Source organism: Pipra filicauda, unplaced genomic scaffold, assembly GCF_003945595.2.
Source record: "Pipra filicauda isolate LSUMZ 115617 unplaced genomic scaffold, ASM394559v2 scaffold224_size1409572_pilon, whole genome shotgun sequence".
NCBI classification, from domain to species: Eukaryota; Metazoa; Chordata; class Aves; order Passeriformes; family Pipridae; genus Pipra; species Pipra filicauda.
This window is the reverse complement of record NW_024104337.1, coordinates 30480-50457: the sequence shown is the minus strand read 5'-3', so window position 1 is coordinate 50457 and position 19978 is coordinate 30480. Positions and strand designations below refer to the sequence as shown.

The 19978-nt window shown below is 37.8% G+C and overlaps 1 protein-coding gene across 7 annotated transcripts in view; it reads right to left on the bottom strand.

The window, feature by feature from the left end:
* Nucleotides 1-18824, bottom strand: part of ZNF236 (zinc finger protein 236) — a 70247-nt gene extending 51423 nt beyond the window's left edge. For 4 of the 7 annotated variants that reach the window (XM_027745305.2, XM_027745306.2, XM_027745309.2 and 1 more), the window contains exons 1-5: nucleotides 18632-18823; nucleotides 9163-9305; nucleotides 7566-7730; nucleotides 5133-5311; nucleotides 1896-2020 (exon numbers count right to left, since the gene is read on the bottom strand). In XM_027745305.2, coding sequence (XP_027601106.1) covers nucleotides 1896-2020; nucleotides 5133-5311; nucleotides 7566-7730; nucleotides 9163-9305; nucleotides 18632-18692 — 673 coding nt within the window. In that variant the 5' untranslated portion in view covers nucleotides 18693-18823. Of the gene's footprint in view, nucleotides 1-1895; nucleotides 2021-5132; nucleotides 5312-7565; nucleotides 7731-9162; nucleotides 9306-10757; nucleotides 10775-18129; nucleotides 18346-18631 lie in introns of those variants that run through there. The other 3 variants (XM_027745310.2, XM_027745308.2, XM_027745314.2) reach the window with 3 other exon arrangements.
* Between the last annotated feature and the right edge of the window lie 1154 nt (nucleotides 18825-19978).

Genomic DNA, 19978 nt, shown 5'->3' with positions numbered 1-19978 from the left:
AGATCTGTTTAGTTTTTAAGACAAAGAACATTGATTCACATCTTGAAATACAATGACAAAATTCCTGCTGGGCTTTCATAGGTAAAAGGTTTAGCTTCCGCTAAGAGCTGGTGGACACAGAGAAGTATTGCTTCAGGTTAAGTGTGCCTATTTAAGTAAATCTCATTATAGAAACTAAATCTTAATTCCACTGTGGAAATGTGGAATTTCTGTACTCCTCAAGTATAACTTAATAAAACACAGATTGAGAGGCGGAATGAGGGGCTTATTACTTAGTTATTAGAATGGGAATTGCAGTCTCTGAGACTTAATTTTTTTCCCAAAAGGGTGTAAGTGCTTGAAATTACTAGTTACAAACAAAAAATAGTATTGCAAATTAAGACACTAATGTAATGCTGCACATGTAGCACAGACAGGCTCTTTCAACAATTAAAAACTTGGGGATTCTAAATTCTTTACAGTAGAGTTGTCCTTTCCTACATGGTTACAGTACCTCAAGCAACTGAATACCACACAGATTGTCTGCAGGTTTAGAATAATAAAGTAATTCACAAATTAAATGAGCATTTGCTAGCTACTTGGAACTTCAAATTATCTACTGTCATGTGCAGATTGGGACTGCATTTTCTGTTTCTGGCTTCCCAGTAGACAAATGTCTTTTTATTCTTCTAAAGAACCATTAATGCCCTTGAACTTTTTGAAGCTTTAAAGAAGCATCCTTAACCAACTATAACCTTGTTTCTTTAATTTCAACTAGAATAAGCTAAAATAATGTATCAAATACAGTCAAGACTCCAAAATACTCAATTTTCGCTGGCCTTTTTTTGGGTATTTGTTTGAAGTAATTTTTTAAAAGCAGGTACAAGGGTGACCTCTTGTGTTACTTTTCTATAACTGGATCTGTTGAACTTAAAAAGATTCTTAAGAAAGAGTTATGCAATGGTATTTTTACTTCTCCTTGGTAAACAAAGCCATTCTTGTAAATAGCAACTCATCACATCTCTGCCTGAAACGACTGTTAATACAAACAACATTGCACGCTTATGTAACTGCATATTTGAACTACTTAAAAACTAGACAAACAGCAATTTATTCAATATATATGAAAAATACATACATATTGCATAGCACTGAAACACCTCCAGCAAAGGTTCTGTTTAAAGCTGAACTCCTGCTATACTATGTATAGCTGGTCGAAACTTAAGAACTATTCCCTTAGTCGTCTGTAAACTTCAAAAGTTTTATTTTGTGTTTGGTATTTTTCAATTATTTCAACTGCTTAAGGGTTAAGCGTGCACATATTTATGACAGCAATTTAGAAAAAACCATTTGCTATTCATTCTGGAAATTTGAACAGCCACTTGCACTTCTTCAATTACCAAAATTTCAATCTAGGCTTATCGCATCCCAAGATCATTTTGCAATTTCAAATAAATCAATTTAAAAACAAATGCAAGGCCACTATTTCAGTAGTATTATTAATTCTTATGCACTTTCACTGGTTTTGGGACAGTAAATTTTAGAACCTGCTCTCTAGAGTATGTAAGATCTTACTTGAAGTAGCTGACTCATCCTTGCCTAGTGATTCGCGTTTTAGGGCTCATTGAAACTGCAAGTACCAAAACTGATATTTGGTAAAAAATGAAACCTATAGAGTACTTTAATTTTTTTAACTGTTTCCGATTATATGAACAGAAATTTTAAAAGCATATAAATTTGCTAAGCAGAGGAAAATAAAAAAAGTTTATTTTAAACCAACAGGTAACAGCATCTAATGAGTGAAATATATTGATAGCATTTGAAGTCCCAACAGGGAGAAAAAGACTAGCATTTCATAGGTTCACTGACTTTTGTAAAACAAATGCAAATTAAAATAATTATTTCCACAGCCTTACCTGTGTGTATTCTAACATGTCGTGTTAACTGACTTGGTTTCTGGAACGTTTTTCCACAGTGAGGACAGGAATAGGTAAATCCACTTCTGTCAATGTTTCTGTTGTAAGATCTAGTATTTGATACTCTGTCATTAAAAAAACAAATAATTAAATAATTTTAATATGAAGCATTATTTTAATGATTTTATTTTAACCCATCATTTTTAGCATAGTGTAAACTTGATAACAACATACAGTATCAGCTGCAACAGTGAAAAACCAAAGTCTATAATGATACTAAAAGAACAATGCAATCAGCTTTTTTCTAAGGACCTACACGCACCAAGAATTTTAGTTATTTCTGTAATAAAAATGGATACACCCTAGAGGCTCTCTAGAGACATTTTCAGAGTAAATTCTGCCAGAAGTATACAGTGACTTCACAAATATTATTTTCACGGGAACTTTCAACTCTGTGCAACTCTGCTTCTTTTGCCTGAAAACAGCAAGTCCTTTATTCTTAACTAGAATATGAAAATCCCATGAATTTGAGTCTCAATGCACATGTTGAAGTCTATAAGGAGCAAGCTAACAATTTGACAACCCAAATACTCACCCCTGCCCCTCAAACACAAATCACACTCTCCACAGAACCATAATAACAGATGATATAAATTCCCCAAATTCATTTCTCTACAAATCAAACTAACTAGTTTAAATGGCTGCTGAGGAACGTCAACAGCAATGTGGAAAACTGACTGAAAAAAGGAAAAAAAATAGATTTTGCAGACCATCACAACAACTCAGGAAAACAAGCAGAAGCCACAAGGCAGCGGGCAAACCAGTACAGTATTGAGAGCATTCAATTTTTCTTCCATACTGCCTGAGTAACAACACCTATACATTAATCCAGCTTCTCAGTACTGCTTAATTCTAGCTGATATTAAACAATTTTAAATACCTGGTGTTTTTATGAACAACTGAAAGAATTAGCTAATGTGGAGCAAAAGTGCAAAGCGCACCACCACATTGAAAGACAAGTTGTATAACAGAAAAAAATAGCAGGGAAGTAATAGTCTGTGTATAACACAAGAAATCATTCAACTTCTCAAATGCTGCATCTTTCCACTCTAGGAGAACATAGATTTAAAGGAAAGCACGTTTTCCCTTCCAATTACTTAAAAAAAACTACATGTATTTTTAAAGTCCTTTTATAATCTTAAAGAATGAGCACACTGTGGGTAATATATTTTAATTTTACATATTAATTATATCTACTAAAATTTTAAAAAGTATCCAGAATAAGTCGACTGAAAACTGAAGATAAGGAGAGAGAACAGCACAGATGTTACAACCTCTTCTTTTCACCTGAGGACAGATCTAGACCAGCCTGATTGTCAGAATGCATTCTTTGATGAGTAATATGTCTTCACTGTATCTGCAGTACTTTAAGAACAAAAATAATATCTGATTTGGAGGCAGTTGTAGGGACAATCACTAAAGATCAGATCACCTTTTAAATTACTTCATCATTTAGAGTCAGAATGACCATTTTCTTTTCAGCAAAAGCTAGATACTGAATTTAAATTAGTATTAAATTCAAATTTAAAAACTTCATAATAGTCTGAATACAAATGATTCAGAGAACTATTACCTTTTTGGCAATGAAAGTGCGTCCGCTCTATGAAAAAAACTTAAAGGAACAAAGCTCTTCATAATTTTAAATCCTAAAAAAATCTCTGAAGCTTATTTTACACTGAAAAACAGTAGTCAAATTCATGTGTGTCTTTGAACTTTAAATACACTCTATATAACTGAGTTAGACCAAACATTAACTTTTCGTAATTCATTAATTAATCTTTTCACATTCAACAATAAAATCTGAATTTCCACATTTTTCCTTTCAAAATTATTTCTGTGAAACACAGGTCTGAGCTGCATTTGCTTTGTGACGAACTGGAGCGGGAACACTGAATCAAGTCATTAACCCTGCTCGTATACATGGGTTGTATCGGTACTGCTGGTTAAAGGACAGCACAGCACCAGTACAGACAGTAGTTTATGGAACACAACTGCAACACGTTTCTACATCTGAACTGATAAATAAGATGAATGTCATATAAGAAAGTTCTGAATCCAGAAATAATCCATGCTTAGGAAAATAAACAAATGATCATGAAGCACTTAGATGTCTTTTATGTCAGCATGGGGCACACATAATACTCTCTCAAAATCACAACCATCATATTATATTCACTCTATTCTTTATTCATCCTAATCTTCATTCATCTCTACACAAGAGATGTCCACAACAAGAATGATTTCTGTATGCAATATGGTACATTTATATAACCCAATACAAACATAACTTGATTCTTCAAACCCTTAAATTTCTGTTTGCAAATGGAAATCTACAACAATACTTTTTTCAACCTTCTGGAACACAATTATTAAGATCTTAGAAGCTGTATCATCTGCTAAGAAAAAGAACTGGAAATAGCCAGTATTTCTTGTTTTTAGATAGGTAATTTTCCCCATCTGTTATTTACAGAAACTGAGAAGAGATTAAAAGAGAAATCACTAGTCAAGACTTTAGGCTTTCTTAATATATAAACTAAACCAATAAAACTAAGTTTTTCTCCCTTCTAACTTAAAAAAATTCTCTCATAGTTAAACTAGAGAGCTGAAAGAAAGGACAGAACAAATATCCACCAAGAATAAGAACAGCATTTGTCAGGCCTCTTTTTTTACCTTCATTTTGTGCTTTTTCAGATTTACAAGAAACTCATGGGAGGTTGTGATGAGGACCGCTTGCAAAAAACAATTAAACTGAAATGAACAACTTTTCTTTGCAGAAGGCAATCATGAGAACTTTTGTCATTAAAATAAAGGCTATGTAAAATTAATATAAATTTGCTTCAATGTACTGCTATTAGCCTTTAAAATCATAAACACACTTCAAAAAACCACTTTGCATCAGAAAAACTTAACCCGTGTTTACAAATAGCTAGCAGATGAACTATGCTTATTATGTGTGCCTAAATACAAAAACGGGGGGGGGGGGGAAAGGCCTCCAAAAATAACCAACTTAAGCAAAGTTTTAAAAAGCAAATGCCATTTCATAATAGCATAGCAAAGAAAAGAAATTATCTGCATCAATCATGGTATTTTGCTGACTAGAAATGCTATTCCTGCTTTTCCCAGCTATCACCATAAAACTAGCATCTGCTCATTTTGTTACAATCCCGTGATCATCACCTTATTTTATAGTGAGTTTTCATATGCTCCTTTAGCTGCGAGGAAGTTTCAAATTCCTTTTTGCAAGATTTGCAGCTGTGGATCCTGCTGCCTGCCAATTCTTGACGATGTTCTTCCATGTGTATGGACAGCTGACTCTGTAAAGTGAATTCATCTCCACATTCTGAACAGATAAGATTCTGAGAGAGATAATAGACACTGATTTTTAAAAATATTCCCAAAGAGCAGTACACACACAAGCTTTGCTCAAGCAGATTAATGTATCCTTCTATGGACATTGTCAGCTGGAAGCAAGCAGCAATAAAAGTATACAGCAAAAAAAGTTTATGAGTCCCATAATATAAACCATGAACAATAATCACTGTAAGATTATATTAATATTTATATTTGAAGAAACTCCACTGAAACCGAATTCTGAAAAAAGTTCACATGGCAGCAGCAGCAAGCACTTCAGTACCATCATCACCACTCCTTATTTTCTTGGTAGGCTGATTCAAGACACACACAGAAACTTACCTCAGTGCCATTACACTATGGTCTACAGAAACATTTGTAACAAATACTACTTTCTAACCACAAGCATCTTAAGTGTAGAGTCAGGGATTTCTCACTTTTACTGGTTAAAATTATATTTTTAAACAGTAATCCCACCACAGTTAGTACTGAATTTTCTTAAGCTATCTTCACAGAAAAGTTGACAGAAATTAATAGGGACACATAATACTTCTGACAGATAACCCATTAATTTTACAGCAGTGTTAAACACACCATTTTCCAGTTATATTATTATTCCATGACATTTAGAATGGAAATTATACTTCTGATGTTTAATGCAAAACTATTGCCACTTCTCTGAAATTCAGAGGCAGAATCCAAGTCAAATATTGTTTCAATGAAAACTAAAAGCTCTTGACTTCCTTTTGCTTTACAAAATTCTTAATTTTTATTTGTCATTCTATCTTTATTTTACAAAATCTAAGCTGAGAGTTAAGTTTAAATGTCTAAAAATATCTATTATCTCTGTTAAATGTTCCTCACTGGTGTGCGTAAATAACTTCAGACATCAATAACTTCAGACGGTCAATAACCTCTGCTTCAAGTTCAAATTCCAGATCTCCTACAGGTCCTAGGCAAAAGTACTGGGTAAGTTATTCCTGCAGTTCTCTGTGAATTGTTACATTCATCTCTGTTTCATCATAAAATTATTGGGCATTATAAGAATACATTCATTAGCAATTGAAAGGTACTCATATTTTTATAAATTTAATGTTCAAGCTGCAGATTGAATTTTAAATTAGAAGGCATCACACAGCCTATTCTTCTGACATCTGCACCAAGTATCAAAATTAGAGCTGCTGAAATGCATGAAAAATCACTTAGTGGTAGAAATGAATATCAAAAATCACTCTCAGGTGTCTTTCTTGATGCTTAGTTTCCTCATTCTGATGTTTTTAGCCATTTATAAATCAAGTTTCCTTAATAATACCCATTAAGCCATGTATCATTATAGATACATTAACATGCAACAAAATTGTACTCAAGTCCACTTAACTTGGCTGTGTACGTGACAAAATGTGAACTAAAACATGACTAAAGAAGGAACACAATCTCTACACATGGTACACCCTGCCTGGATTAGACAAGTATAAGCAGGCCTATTATCCCAAACGTAGTGGTCAAAACTGCTGCAAAGCTGCCTGCAGTTGGCATGGAGAAATATACCACTGTTATGTTTATGATCAGAAGCCAGATGATAACAGCGGTTTAGCTCCAATTCTCCAACATAAAGTTTAAGTTTAAAAAAGCCTTCACGGGAGAAGGAGCAATTACTTGATTGAAAACTCTGGCAACTGCAATAACGCAGTAATGCCTGTGAAGTGTGCAAAACACCACTATGTATTAACTACTTGCCAAGAATTCAACCAACGCCTTATAAAAATGGAAAACTAAATTTTGAGAGGGAAAGAAACACAAAGCACTTTGAAGCGAAACCACCACTCAAAAACAGAAGTGGGAGTTGTAGATAAGGGAACAACTTCTTCTATTTCTATAGATGGTGAGAGTGCCTCACCATGACATCTGCCATCAAACACAATCACCCAGATTATTACATGTGGGCTTATGTAGATGAAGTCACAGAAATATCTTCAAAATAAAAGTATTTGTAAATAACCAATCAGTTAATATTTACATATATGTCAAACATGCACAGATTCTCTTTGTTAACAAAGACACGATGGGAACACTTAGTTATATCCAGCTTATTAATTTTTGTAACTATTATTAAAACAGACTCCCCACTAAAAGTTTTTTATTTCTTTTAAATCAAATAATTTATTCACTCCTCCAACCTAAAGCATACGGGTAGGGGATTAAATACAACTATTATGACATGTCTTTTCAAAATTTAAGTTACGATGTTTAATGAATTACCTCCTCTTTCTCATGTAGCATTATATGAGCTTTCAGACTGGCTACTCTGGAGAATTTCTTGTTGCACACTGGACAGGTCGGATCTTCGCCATTGTGAGTACATTTATGAAGTGTCAAGTTGAATTCAACATTAAATGACATCGGACACTGGTCACATCGGTGAGGCTGTTCATTAAAATCACAAAAATAAAAACAAAATTCAGTCTTCCCATAAGTTACATATACCCTGGGTGATACATATAACCATACAAATCAAAATGTTAAAAATAGAAGAGCAGTTCAAGTACCTACATATGATAATGATCCTTAACAATACCAATCTTAATTATTTTTCTCCTTTGCATCTCATTACTGAAGATACAAATATAGCATTTCAAGAGCAGATGGGGAAAGAAAGGAGGAGAATTAAGTAAAGCAGAGGTTCAAAACTGAGACTGTCTGAGAAGAATGAAGTTAGCAGTAAAGAGGAACAAGCAGGAGATGGAGATGTATTTTCCTGCTTTAACTGTGATCGCGATTCACCCAGAGGGTGGTTGGGCGCTGGAACAGGCTCCCCAGGGAAGGGATCACAGCACCAAGCCTAACAGACTTCAAGAAGCGTTTGGACAACACTCTCAGGCACATGGGGTGACTCTTGGGGATGGTCCTGTGCCTCAGAGATCCTTGTGGATGCCTTCCAACTCGAGATATTCTATGATTCTATGAAATCTTCATAAGCAAAATTAATAATCAAAACAGCAAAACAGTTTATACTAGGATTGACTGCTCTTCAGTTGGTATCTGCACAATCAGTTTTCATTTTTTAAGAGCACCTTAACTTCTAGATATAAAAGCTCTTACATAACTGTGCAATAGCATGGTTTTAACAGTCATGTATCAACTTTACAACATTGAATCTTCTCTAAGTTGTTCTTTGTATACGTAAATTATCTCAAAGTGCTACATTTTGTAAAAATTAATCTGTATGTACAACTACCTCAAAAAGTAATAAAATTATTTTTCCATCACATGTAAGTAGTTCCAGCTTTGTGAAACAGGAAACAAGGAAAAGAAATTAAATGTTTCATATTACAGATGCAACCTGTGGCAAAAGTTTCATTTAAAAAGTCAGTCCAGTCTTAAGCACATATCTGTATTTTTCTCATTCTTTCCTAAATTTGACTTGTAAGCAGCTAAAGTGATGACATTAATCTACTGCTTAATACATACATACTAAATTAGTTTATTAGTGAGGTCCAGTTAATCAATATAAGTATTATTTTCTTTTTATTGCTAATATATAGAATCACTTTGAAAATTCGATTGAAAGAAACCTATACACTTCCTCATCTACCTGAATATTTTATAAGTCAAAGAAAATAGCTAAAATTAAAAATTACTGATCTGGAAACAGCAATCTAACTAAACAACATCAAAGTAAGGTCCTGTCTCAAAGGAAACATGAGAAAACATGAAAGAGAAGAAACTTAACTGAGGTCCCCAAGTAGTAATTTTTAGTGGTGTGACTAAAAAAATGGAAAAGATGTCTTGTGTTAGCTTTACCTGACAGTTTATGAAAATATCATTATACATTGGTTATATCTACTAGAATTCATACCTTGTCATTTTGCTCATGATCCCTCATATGGCGCTGGAACTGGGTCTCTTTTGGAAAAGACAGCAAACAAATCTCACACTTACGCAAGTTAGGTACTTGGTAGGGAAAATTTCCGTTCTCTATATTTGGTGTCAGAACGTCATCTACAAAACAACAATCAAAACATTTGTATAAAGTCATATTTCATCTACTTATAATTTATTGTAAAAAACAAATTTTTTGAAGCAGAAACTATTTCAATTCCTCTAAGATTTTGACTTATACAACACTCTAAATTCAAGGGATCTTGCAGATATCAGGCATAAACATTACTGCTTTCAGTGACAACAGATCAACCACATATATCCATACTGCCAGTTGCTAAAGAGATAAACAATCACCTTTTCCTAGTAATTTGAAATAAATTCTTCCTGTGCTTCATAAACACCCATCAAATTTGCAAGAGAATAAAACTCTGCCAGATACACCAGGTATGAGTAAGATATTGAGAAGGGTTGCTTTTAATAATATTACATCACGCGTTTTTAAGACTTTTAAAAATTACATAGTCAGTAGTTCTGACTATACAAGTTTTCTGCCCTCCATCACTTCTCTCTCTTTTTTTTCCTTAAGAAAAATTTGGATATCTTTTCTTTCTTCTACACTTGGCAATGTAAAACCTTTATTAAAACCTATATTAAAACCTTTAGAGTTGTAAAACCAACACCACTGTTTCAAATAGCTGAGAGAGAGGCAATAAACTGGAAGTCAAACTGTGTACACAAAGTCAGTGAAGAAAGAGATGTATTTTTCTTTAAACAGACCCAGTCTAAGTCCATACAGTTTTCTTGTTTTGAACTCCTAAAATCACATAACTTTGGATATACAAGTTCCAAGCTTCTATACCTCTTGCTCAAATGGCCAAAGTCAAACATATAACTTTACGATATACAGAAAATATTAATCCAACTAAGTTAAACACATTTTACATTTGAGAAGATACTGCATTACTACAGAAGTTATCTTTATTTAAGAATAACTTGAAGAAAAGCAATTGGCAGGAGGACTTATTATAGCATTCAAAGCAGTATTATTAAAATGAAAATAAAAATTGATTGACTTGAGCTGCATGTTAGGGAGACTGAAGCGAAAAAATCCACAGAATTCAGTTTCAAACATTCCTACAGCACCAACTACATCAACAACAGAACACAAAAAGAAGGGAACATTGATTTTGTTATCTAGACACACAAGGCCTGATATTTCTCTTTAAGTCAGTACTTTCCACCATGAACATAAGAATTAGGCACAGGAAGTAACAACACAAGTAGAAGTTTACAGCATTCTGTTTACATTTCCTCAGAGGAAATCAAAGATTACAATTCATACAGTATTTCTGCTCAGTACTGCACCCACTTCAAAGTCCTGTCTCATTCACCACAACATTTACAAGGGAGGGGAAAAAAAAAATCAGTACCTTATACCTTGACCATATTTTTTGCTTGCTAAAATTCTCATGAATAAACTTTAAAAGCTTGTAGTTGAGGAAGCTGTAGGAAACATTTCAGCATAATATATTTTGGGCAAGAAGTAAAAACAATGTCCTAGGGACTTACACTTCCCATTTCTGGACCGAGATGCCCAATTAACTTCTGCTTTGCAAAGTTTAGTTATAAAGTATTTCTCTGTAACAGAAAGATGTAAGTATCACAAATATTTATCATGTGTAAACTTAACCTACTGCATCCTTTAATGGATTCTCAGCTGTACATTCATAGTATATGCAGACACTATCAATAACAACCCTGAAACAGTCACATTTCTTCAATAATTAAAAACCACAGCTTTAACTAAAAGACACAGTCCCTTAAGCATCCTTGTGATAAATACCCCTGAGTTGAATAAAGGACACAAAATCAGTTTCTGTAAATACTGACAGGACAAGAGATGTGGAAGAAAAATCTACTCTGATACTTGGGCTATATGAAAACGTAATGTAGAAGGCTTTCCTTTCCCCTAAAAAAAGGAGTAATTGTTCAACCTCATGAAAGCCTGACCTCTCACTTTAAATTGACAACTGAAAAATGATCCAATCCATGACTTTAGAAAGGCCTTCAAGCCTTCTCCTTCAGCCAAAGAGATTATTATCTTTAAAGTCACTCTTAAGATCAAAGACACTGGACAATATACAAAAACAATGCCTAAGAAATTAAAGTAGCTGAAGTGTAACACTGACATCAAAGGTGCTAACTTTGAAACACAGAAAAAGCAACATGCTCACTAGTGTCTGAATAACATTACTAAATGACATTGGTTTTCATTCAATAACATTTCTAGGTATCATTTTCATTAAAATGTGTATCATATCTGTAATATTGACTGTAATACTGATTAATCTACAGGCTGTGAATTTTCTTCTGGAATTCAAAAAGAGTTTAATTATATAATGAAAAATCAAATATCTTGTGATGTTCCAACAGAATTTGATGACTATATTTCTACGAAATCATACCACCTGATTGCAGAGATATACAAGAAGACAGTACTTCAGCTTTTCTTTAAAAAGACATAAATTATTAACATTAAATCAGAAAGAGGTAACAAGATAGAAAAAAACAGGAAATACACTGTCAATTAAAATTAACAAGCAAGTGAGCTATATTATGACTTTTCAGGCAGCATTCCTGGATTCATGAAGTATGGCTTGAGTCTGTCTTCATTTCAATGTGAAAATGAAACAACAATTTGACAAAGTTTTTTGTTAGAATTACACTGATACCTCTATCATAAAAGTCAAGTAATAACCTAAAATGCTGTATTTTAGATAAATCATCATAAAACAATCTTTCCTTATATTAGAGGAAAAAGTGCTTTTAGACACATCAACTTGGACCATGAAACAAGCCAACCACTGCAAAATACTGAACCTATCCTAAAGGCCAATATTTTTGAATACCAAAAAAACATGTAGATTATGTCAGTTCAAGAAGCTGGCAGTGGGGCATGGACCCTGTACTTTTAAATGCTCTGAGAAATTTGTTAATTGAAAAAACCCCACAACAATTCTAAACATTCTCTGTGTACCAAAGGGAAACAAAATGAAGATACTGACATACCTGACACAGTGTTTAATGGACACTATTAATCATTTATCATATTATGAAGCACATAATAAATAGATAATACGATGCTTATGCTCTCAGAAAAATATAAGTATTAGGTACACAAATTAAGCAATCTATTTATTGTCAGACATACTCTGGCAGACGAAAACGGAAGTCTGCTGTCTATTAATGAACTAACTGAATGCCATTCAAGCCAGCAATACAGAATTAAAAGTATGAGGGTTTAGTTCAAGAAGACATTATCTGATTAAACACATAATGTCAGCACAATCACACAAAAAACTGGCATGCTCTTAGTAGAGAGAAGCTACTTAGTGATATCATAAACACACACAGAGAAAACACAAAATTACTATCAGAGTAACAAACCCTTAGAAAAAACAAGTGATTTTTTCAGATCTGCACAGTATAACAAATAATAAACCTCGTTGGACAGGCGCAAAGCTTAAAACACTGCCATTTATTAATATGCCACTTACTATTTTTCTTCCAATTTGCATATTAGTCTGGCTGCAACATAAATCAACCTTATTACATCGCAGCCTGAGAGAGACAGTCGAGTATCAAAACAATTAAACTAAACAGGGAGTACTTAGCTCATTATGCACTGTCAAACACATTTTTGCCTGTATGTACTTTCAAATGTATTTTTGTCTGTATCCTTACAGTTTGTCCAAAGTGCCCATAGATAGCAGAATCAGATTTGTGAAGTACCTATCAATGATAATAAACTTTCAGTTTAAAGATAGTCTTATTTAAATACTCTTAATGTTACAACCTGTAATTTCTATTTTAAATTTATTGTCCCTCACAGAGCAGCAGCAATCACTTTGGGTCAACTCAACCGTGACACAGCCTTCACCAACACTTGACCTCGGGAGTTGAGTCAGCAAGCAGGTGCTCTCTGCTATAAGCCACTGACGACAACTCAGCATGGAAGGAGGAGGACAGAATAAGAGCACTCCAAGCCTTCCCTCCTTATGTAAGCAGCACTGTGCCTCATGGCAGCCTGCAGTCCTCTCTGCAAGGCGCAGATGGACTCATTCAGCTGTGAATGCAGCACAGCCTTATTAGATCTCTAATAACCTCCTCGCATCTGACTGAGAGGACACTGCGAATAAAGCACTCAAGCTTGTGAAATTTGCGGATGAAAATTTGTCACTGAAGTTAAATGGCAGCTGGCAAGCCTAGGGACAAAAGGGTCTGACCCTATCAAAACCTATTTACTAATTTATGAGTGAAAAGAAAATGGTAGGACAAGAGAACAAAACAGGGATGCCAACACTGACATTTCCTCATACTACACTTGAACTCATAGAACGCAAATGATAATGAATCATTAAAACATTTTGCCTAGTTCTGCAATCATAAAAGAAACAGTTTACTTTAAATTTAGCTCAGTACTCTTAAACCAAAAATAGAAGTCATTCCTCGTGACTTCTGATGGGAAGAGAAGGGGAGAGACTAACTCTCAGTCCACGTATCAAATCAAAATCCAAAAATCAATCAATATTGGCTTGTATAAGACAAGGTAGTTTTATTATGTTTTGGTCAACACACAATCAGGAATGTAAAGTACTACCAGTCCAGACACTTGGCTTCCAGGAGTGCACTGCTGGGATGGACATCCAGGGGCCAATCACTCAGCATGTGCCAACATAAAGCAGCTGCACTCCTTTCAGGAGCAGACGATTCCAGACATTGCACAGCTACATTAATGCACTGCAGCAGCAGAGAAGCCTGACAGGACATGGAATTAACAGCTCCATCATAGCTGGTTAGATACTAAATGGATTGCATTGGGTCTGGCTGGGATGGACTCAACTTCCTTCCTATCAGCTGTTTAAAATCTGTGACTAAAGGCAAACATTTGCCTTTGCATCACTTGGTTGGGCTTTTTTGTTGGACGGTGATTCAGCTGGCTTGAGGGGTTTTCTGTTTTGGTTTGGGGTTTTTACCTTTTTCTTTTTTACCTTTCTTTTTTTTTTAAACTTTATTTACTAAACTGTCTTCATCTCAACCTACAAGCTTTTTCTTGCTCTTGCCATTCCTGTTCTCTCTCTCATCCTACTGCAAGAGAAAGTGAGCAAGTGGCTGGAGCGTGTTTCATGGCTGGCCAAGGACAACCTACCACACAGATACACCATCCGCATCATCCTAATCTACACAGATAACTGAAAATATTGGCATTTCCCTAACCAACTTCGATGGCTTCATCTGCCATTCAGGTAAATACTGTCATATTTATTGTTAAATACTCCAAAACAGGAGTTATACTTTTTTCCCCACAGTTGCATATGAATATACCAAGCCACCGTTTTTCAGCTGTTTGTTTTTACATGATTTGGATATCTCCTGGTTGAGGCCATGACCCTTAGCTGTGCCCAGCCACTACAGTGTTTAAAGAAACTTCTGAATGAAGCCAATGATCTACCACATGATCATCCTTCTCCCAGGGAGTGAACAAAACCCAACTGCAGCAAAAAACCTCATAAGAAAGACATGAGAGGTCTCAAATAGAAACTTTAATTATATCTGGAAGCACTTAATGCATATGAATAAATGAGGTATGAAGGTATCAGCACAAGTGCAATAGGGAATAAGATTTCTGCAATTGGTAGAAAGCTACAGAGAAGGGACAGAACAGGGGCTGAAATTATCCCAGAGACAGAACTTAAACACAAGTCATTCAACTGCATAATAACTTGGGAAAAGACACACACATATTTCAAGTATAGTGAGGATCTAATGTGGAATTAAAGCACACCAGTGTGATCCAAGTTTATCATCTTCTCCCTAAGACCCAACACACCCCTCGTAAATAACCACAGATTTTCTTACTGCAGAATAGCGAGATGGTCAAACAACAGTATCGCTATTAAAATCTAACAATTATCTTTTCTAAGGCAAAAGTTTGGGCAGTTGTCCTTCTGTATGTTTTAAAAAGGAATTACCTATACCTATCCTATTTAAAAGATTTAGAGCACATCACATAAGCAGTACCTCAATCTCTTTATTCTTGCCTGCAAGACATGACTGCCCTATTCTCTTCTTGTCAGTCAAAGGTCACCACATAAAACCCTAATACACAACTACTAAAATAATCTACATAACAAAAATTTGGTAAGACTTCACCGGGGAGTTCAACTTTCAATTTTTCTCAGTAATACAAAAGTGGAATGTAAAGCCTCCAAACTGACCTTCTCCTAATTCAATACACTCACACCATAAATTATGCAACCCAAATACAGCCAGCTCTGCAGAGCTGTGTCATCTTCTCTATTTCTCAGCTTTGTGTATTTAATATTTAGCACTCTTCATATGTGAAATCTGTTACAATTCAGGCCTCCTGAAGGCACAATAAACTCAAGTTTTAACTGCACTCATAAAAGAATTCAGCTCAAACTTGCGCAAAAGTGGCCTTCGGGTTTAATATGTGACATACACTCTAGGCTTAAAAAACACTTCAGTATGTCCTAAAATATTTCATTTTGCTGTTCAAAGAATTCCTTCTCTGCTACCTGAAAAAGATCTCATAGTCATGAAGGTCAAAACTGCTCATTTCATGTTGCTGCTATTCAGTGACAAACATCACAGGTACAATAGAAAGAACCTCTCTACGGAAGAAGACTCCACAACTTCCTTCTGTAACCAATGCCAGTGCTAAGTCACCCTCACACTGAAAAAGTATTTCCTTATGCTCAGACAGAACTTCCCATTTTTTGGTTTGTGCCCAGAGAAGTCAATTTGAACAGATCAATTGAGATAAAAAAAAAAAAAAAAAAAAAAGAAGAAATCATTGCAAAATGGTTTTGGGGAAACACTACAATGCCAAAAAAAGGTTATCTTAGAATAGCAGCTATTGAGGTCACAATATTATTTTGACTGTTGTTGCCTAGAGTTCATTTTTTTTATCCAACATATTTAATTTTCCTAGAACAAAGAACTTGTTCTAGTCTTTGACATGCATGGCGGTTGAAGAAGTCTAAAGGAAGCTGTGTAACATTACTGATTCACCTTTATTTTCTCTCAAAGATGCAGTACCAGAAACATACAGACTGTACAACTACAGAGCAACGCTTCTCTTTCATGATACACATCAGCATAACAAGGCTGTAGGAATTCCAAGGACCACACTAAAAAAGAACCTAAAAATGTACGATTTCCTAAGTAAGAGATATGAAATTTATTTTTGCAAACAGCTGTTTTCTAAAAAAAAAATCCTCCTGCTAAAAGCGAAGCCTATGCTTCAGTTGCACAACTAGTTTTCAAAGTTTGTCAGTCTGTATCTGAATGGGACAAACAGCCAAACGTCCTCAGAACATAAAATTCCTTAATTCAAGCTGTCCTGTTCAGTCACAGCTTCCTCATTCATGACCTTCTTTTGTCACACAGAAGTGTAGAAAAAAACATGACACTTGCCAACACTGACTTTGCTGTTTTCCCAAACTACTGAAATCCCAAGGACCAGAACCCACAAAATTTGCCTATATAGGAACAGTCACTGCAGTTACAGATGTCTCTGAATCCTCATGGTAGCCCTGCACCCTGTAATACTAAACCGCTGCCTGCAAACTACCTCTGTGAAACAATTTCATTAGTAAACGAGCAAATTTCTTTCAAAAGAAATAAATACATGAAAAATAGGGAATTTGATGAAACTCACATCAAGTCTTGGCAGCCATACACACCTCTTACCATAGGAAGAGCCTAAGATCAAGATTCAACTACAAGCAAAATGAAGTTACTAGGAACTTTTTCTGGACAGTCTGTCTCAGTTTTGCTCTTTTTCTCATTCATGCATCATGCCATTACTACAGGAGCTTACGCATGTATGACATGTGCAACCTTTCAAGAACTACTAGAGAATTAAGTATATCTTTGTGTTCAAGTAAACTTTAAAAATGCCCAAACCTACAACCTCCAAAACATAACAGCAGAAAGTCTTTGGGACTGTCTTGATATGCTTACTCCTTAGTGATCAAAAATAGCCCCAACGGAAGCAACAACAAAAACAACAACAAAAAAAACCCCAAACCAAACCAAAAAAACCCAAAACAACAACAACCCCCCCCCACTTCTGACAGGAAACTGTGGCCCATTTAGCTTTCCATAATGTAGAAAACATTTTATCCAACTTCCCAACATTCACCTAACATCACAGCAATTCTTTTTTGCCTGTCAGCACACTTCAATCCTACAAAAAAAAATATTCCACAGAAGGCTCACCTACACATTCCCCTTGCAGAGCCAGAGCTCATCTGCAAGCACTGGGAAAACCAGACATTCTAAATATATACTGAAAATATTAACTGACTTTTTATGACTGAAATAACCACAGTTTTTATGATGCTTTATGAAATCTCACTCTGTTCTATCTATTGAAAAAAAATATACCCCCCCCCCCAAATCTACTGCTAAGTGCTTGTGCTGAAGGAGAAGTCACAGATAAGGGTTTCAGGCCTACCTGAAACACAGTATTTTTGCAGTTTGTGGGCCTTAATCAGATACTGCTCACAGAACCCCAGTAACATCAGCAGAAATGAACTGCACAAAAGAGCCATAAAACTCACCATCTACCAACTACTGCCAGAAAAACCCCCATCAAACCAATCCTGCCCTGAAGTACTGTCCAGTCATCGACAACAGTAAAACACAATCAAAAATTTTTAAATCGAAGACTAATATATGTTCGGGAAAGAAAACCAGGGGGGTTTTGGTGTGGGTTTTTTTTTACACATATACTCACAAAGAAAACAACTACAAGGATGTTTTTTAAGGCCCAAAAAAAAAAAAAAAAATAAAAAAATAAAAAAAAAGAACTACTTTCTCCTTGAAAATCAGAGAAGTGGACGAGTTAAACCTCATTTTCCATTTGTTTATCATCCTTCATTCGAAGCTCTCATTAGTGTGGTCGGAGGGAGGAGGTGAGGGAAAAGAGCGGCGGAAGGAGCCGGAGCCTTCCCGTCCTGCCTGCCGCCAGGCGGCCCGGGCTCTTCCCCCGGCCCTTCCCGCCGGCCCGGCGCCGGGACCGCATCGCGGGAGGAGGAGGAGAGCGAGTAGGAGGACGGCCAGAGCCGAGAACCCTCCTCCAGCGGCCTCCACAGCCACGGCCCTGCTTCGCGGGCAGGAGGCAGAGGGACGAGGCCCGCCCCGGCCCCGCTCCGCCGCTGCCCGCCCGGTATCATTCCGCAGGGCCGGGCCCGACTCCCTCCCCTCTCCTCCCCTCCGCCCGCCCGCCTGTACCCTCGCACAATAGACCCGGCCTTCCTCCCCCATATCCGGGGACTATATGCGCAGCCCGCGGAGGCTTCTCGCCTCCCACCCCCGGGCGCGGGTCGCGCCCGCCCGGCCGCACTCGTTACCTGCCTCGGCGCCGGGCTCGCCACTCTCCCCGCCGGGCTCGGGGGGCCGCCCCCTCGGCATGGCCGCCCCCTCCTCCCCGTCCCTCCCGCCCCCCTGGCGCACGCACACACAGACACTTGGAACGGTGGAGGGAGGGGAAGGAGGGGCGGGGACGAGCGGGCGGGCCCGGCCCTATACAGGGTCGGCGGGGGGCGGACGGCGGCGCTCCCGGCGGGGGCACGGGCGGGGGGCGAGCGGGGCGGCGGCGAACTCACGGCAGGGCCGGGCGGGCGGGCGGGCGGGGGGCACGGGCGGGTGAGGGGCGGCGGCGGCGGCGGCACACAGTGCGCATGCGGCCGCGGTCGGGGGGGGCAGGTCGGTACATCCGGGTGTGGTGGCGGGCGGGGCCGGGATGGCGCCCGGCGGAGCTGGAGCGTGGTGGGGATGGAGCCGGTGCCGGATGGGGTCTCCGCGCCTCCCGAGCGCCGGGGCCGGCCCGCCGAGTCTGCCTGCATGTGGCTCCAGCCGGAGCGTCCCACCTGGACGCGTTGCTGTGTCACCTGCTCTATGTGACCCTGCGTTGGCAGGAGGGTTGGACTTGGATGATCTGCAGAGGGCATTCCAACGCTAACAATTCTGTGGGTTTGTGGGGGCTGGAGTCTCGCTTTCACAGCCCCGAAGCTGGCGGGGCTCGGCCAAAGGCGCATGGTTGATGACCTGAAGTTGTGTCGGGACGATTAGATTGGATACTAGGAAAAGATCTTTCACCCAGAGGGTGATTGGGTGCTGGAACAGGCTCCCCAGGGAAGCGGTCACAGCACCAAGCCTGACAGAGTTCAAAAAGCGTTTGGATGATACTCTCAGGCACAGAGTGTGACTCTTGGGGATGGTTCTGTGCAGGGCCAGAAGTTGAACTCCATGATCTTTCCAAGTCAGCATATCCTATGATTTTGTTCCTTGGAGGAGATTGTTCCTTGCCATCCTCTCCCGCATCCTCCCTGAGTTAGTTTCTTTTTAGGCTGAGGTGTGCATAACGTGAGCACGTGGGGCTCGCCTGGTGCCGAGGAACACATCTTCCTCCAGAGGCAGGCATGGTTGGCTGCTGCTGAAGGTTTGGCTGTGCCCTGCCCAAGCTCTACTGCCTGAACCGTGTGCTGACTGGAGAGATCACAGAATCAGAGAGCAGTTTGAGTTGGAAAGGACCTTGAGAATCATCGAGTTCCAAGCCTCTGTCATGGGTAGGGACACTTCCCACTAGCCCAGGTTGCTCAAAGCCCCATCCTTGAGCACCTCCAGTGATGGGGCATCCAAGGATCTTCAGACAACTTGTTCCAGTGCCTCACCACCCTCACAGTTAAGAATTTCTT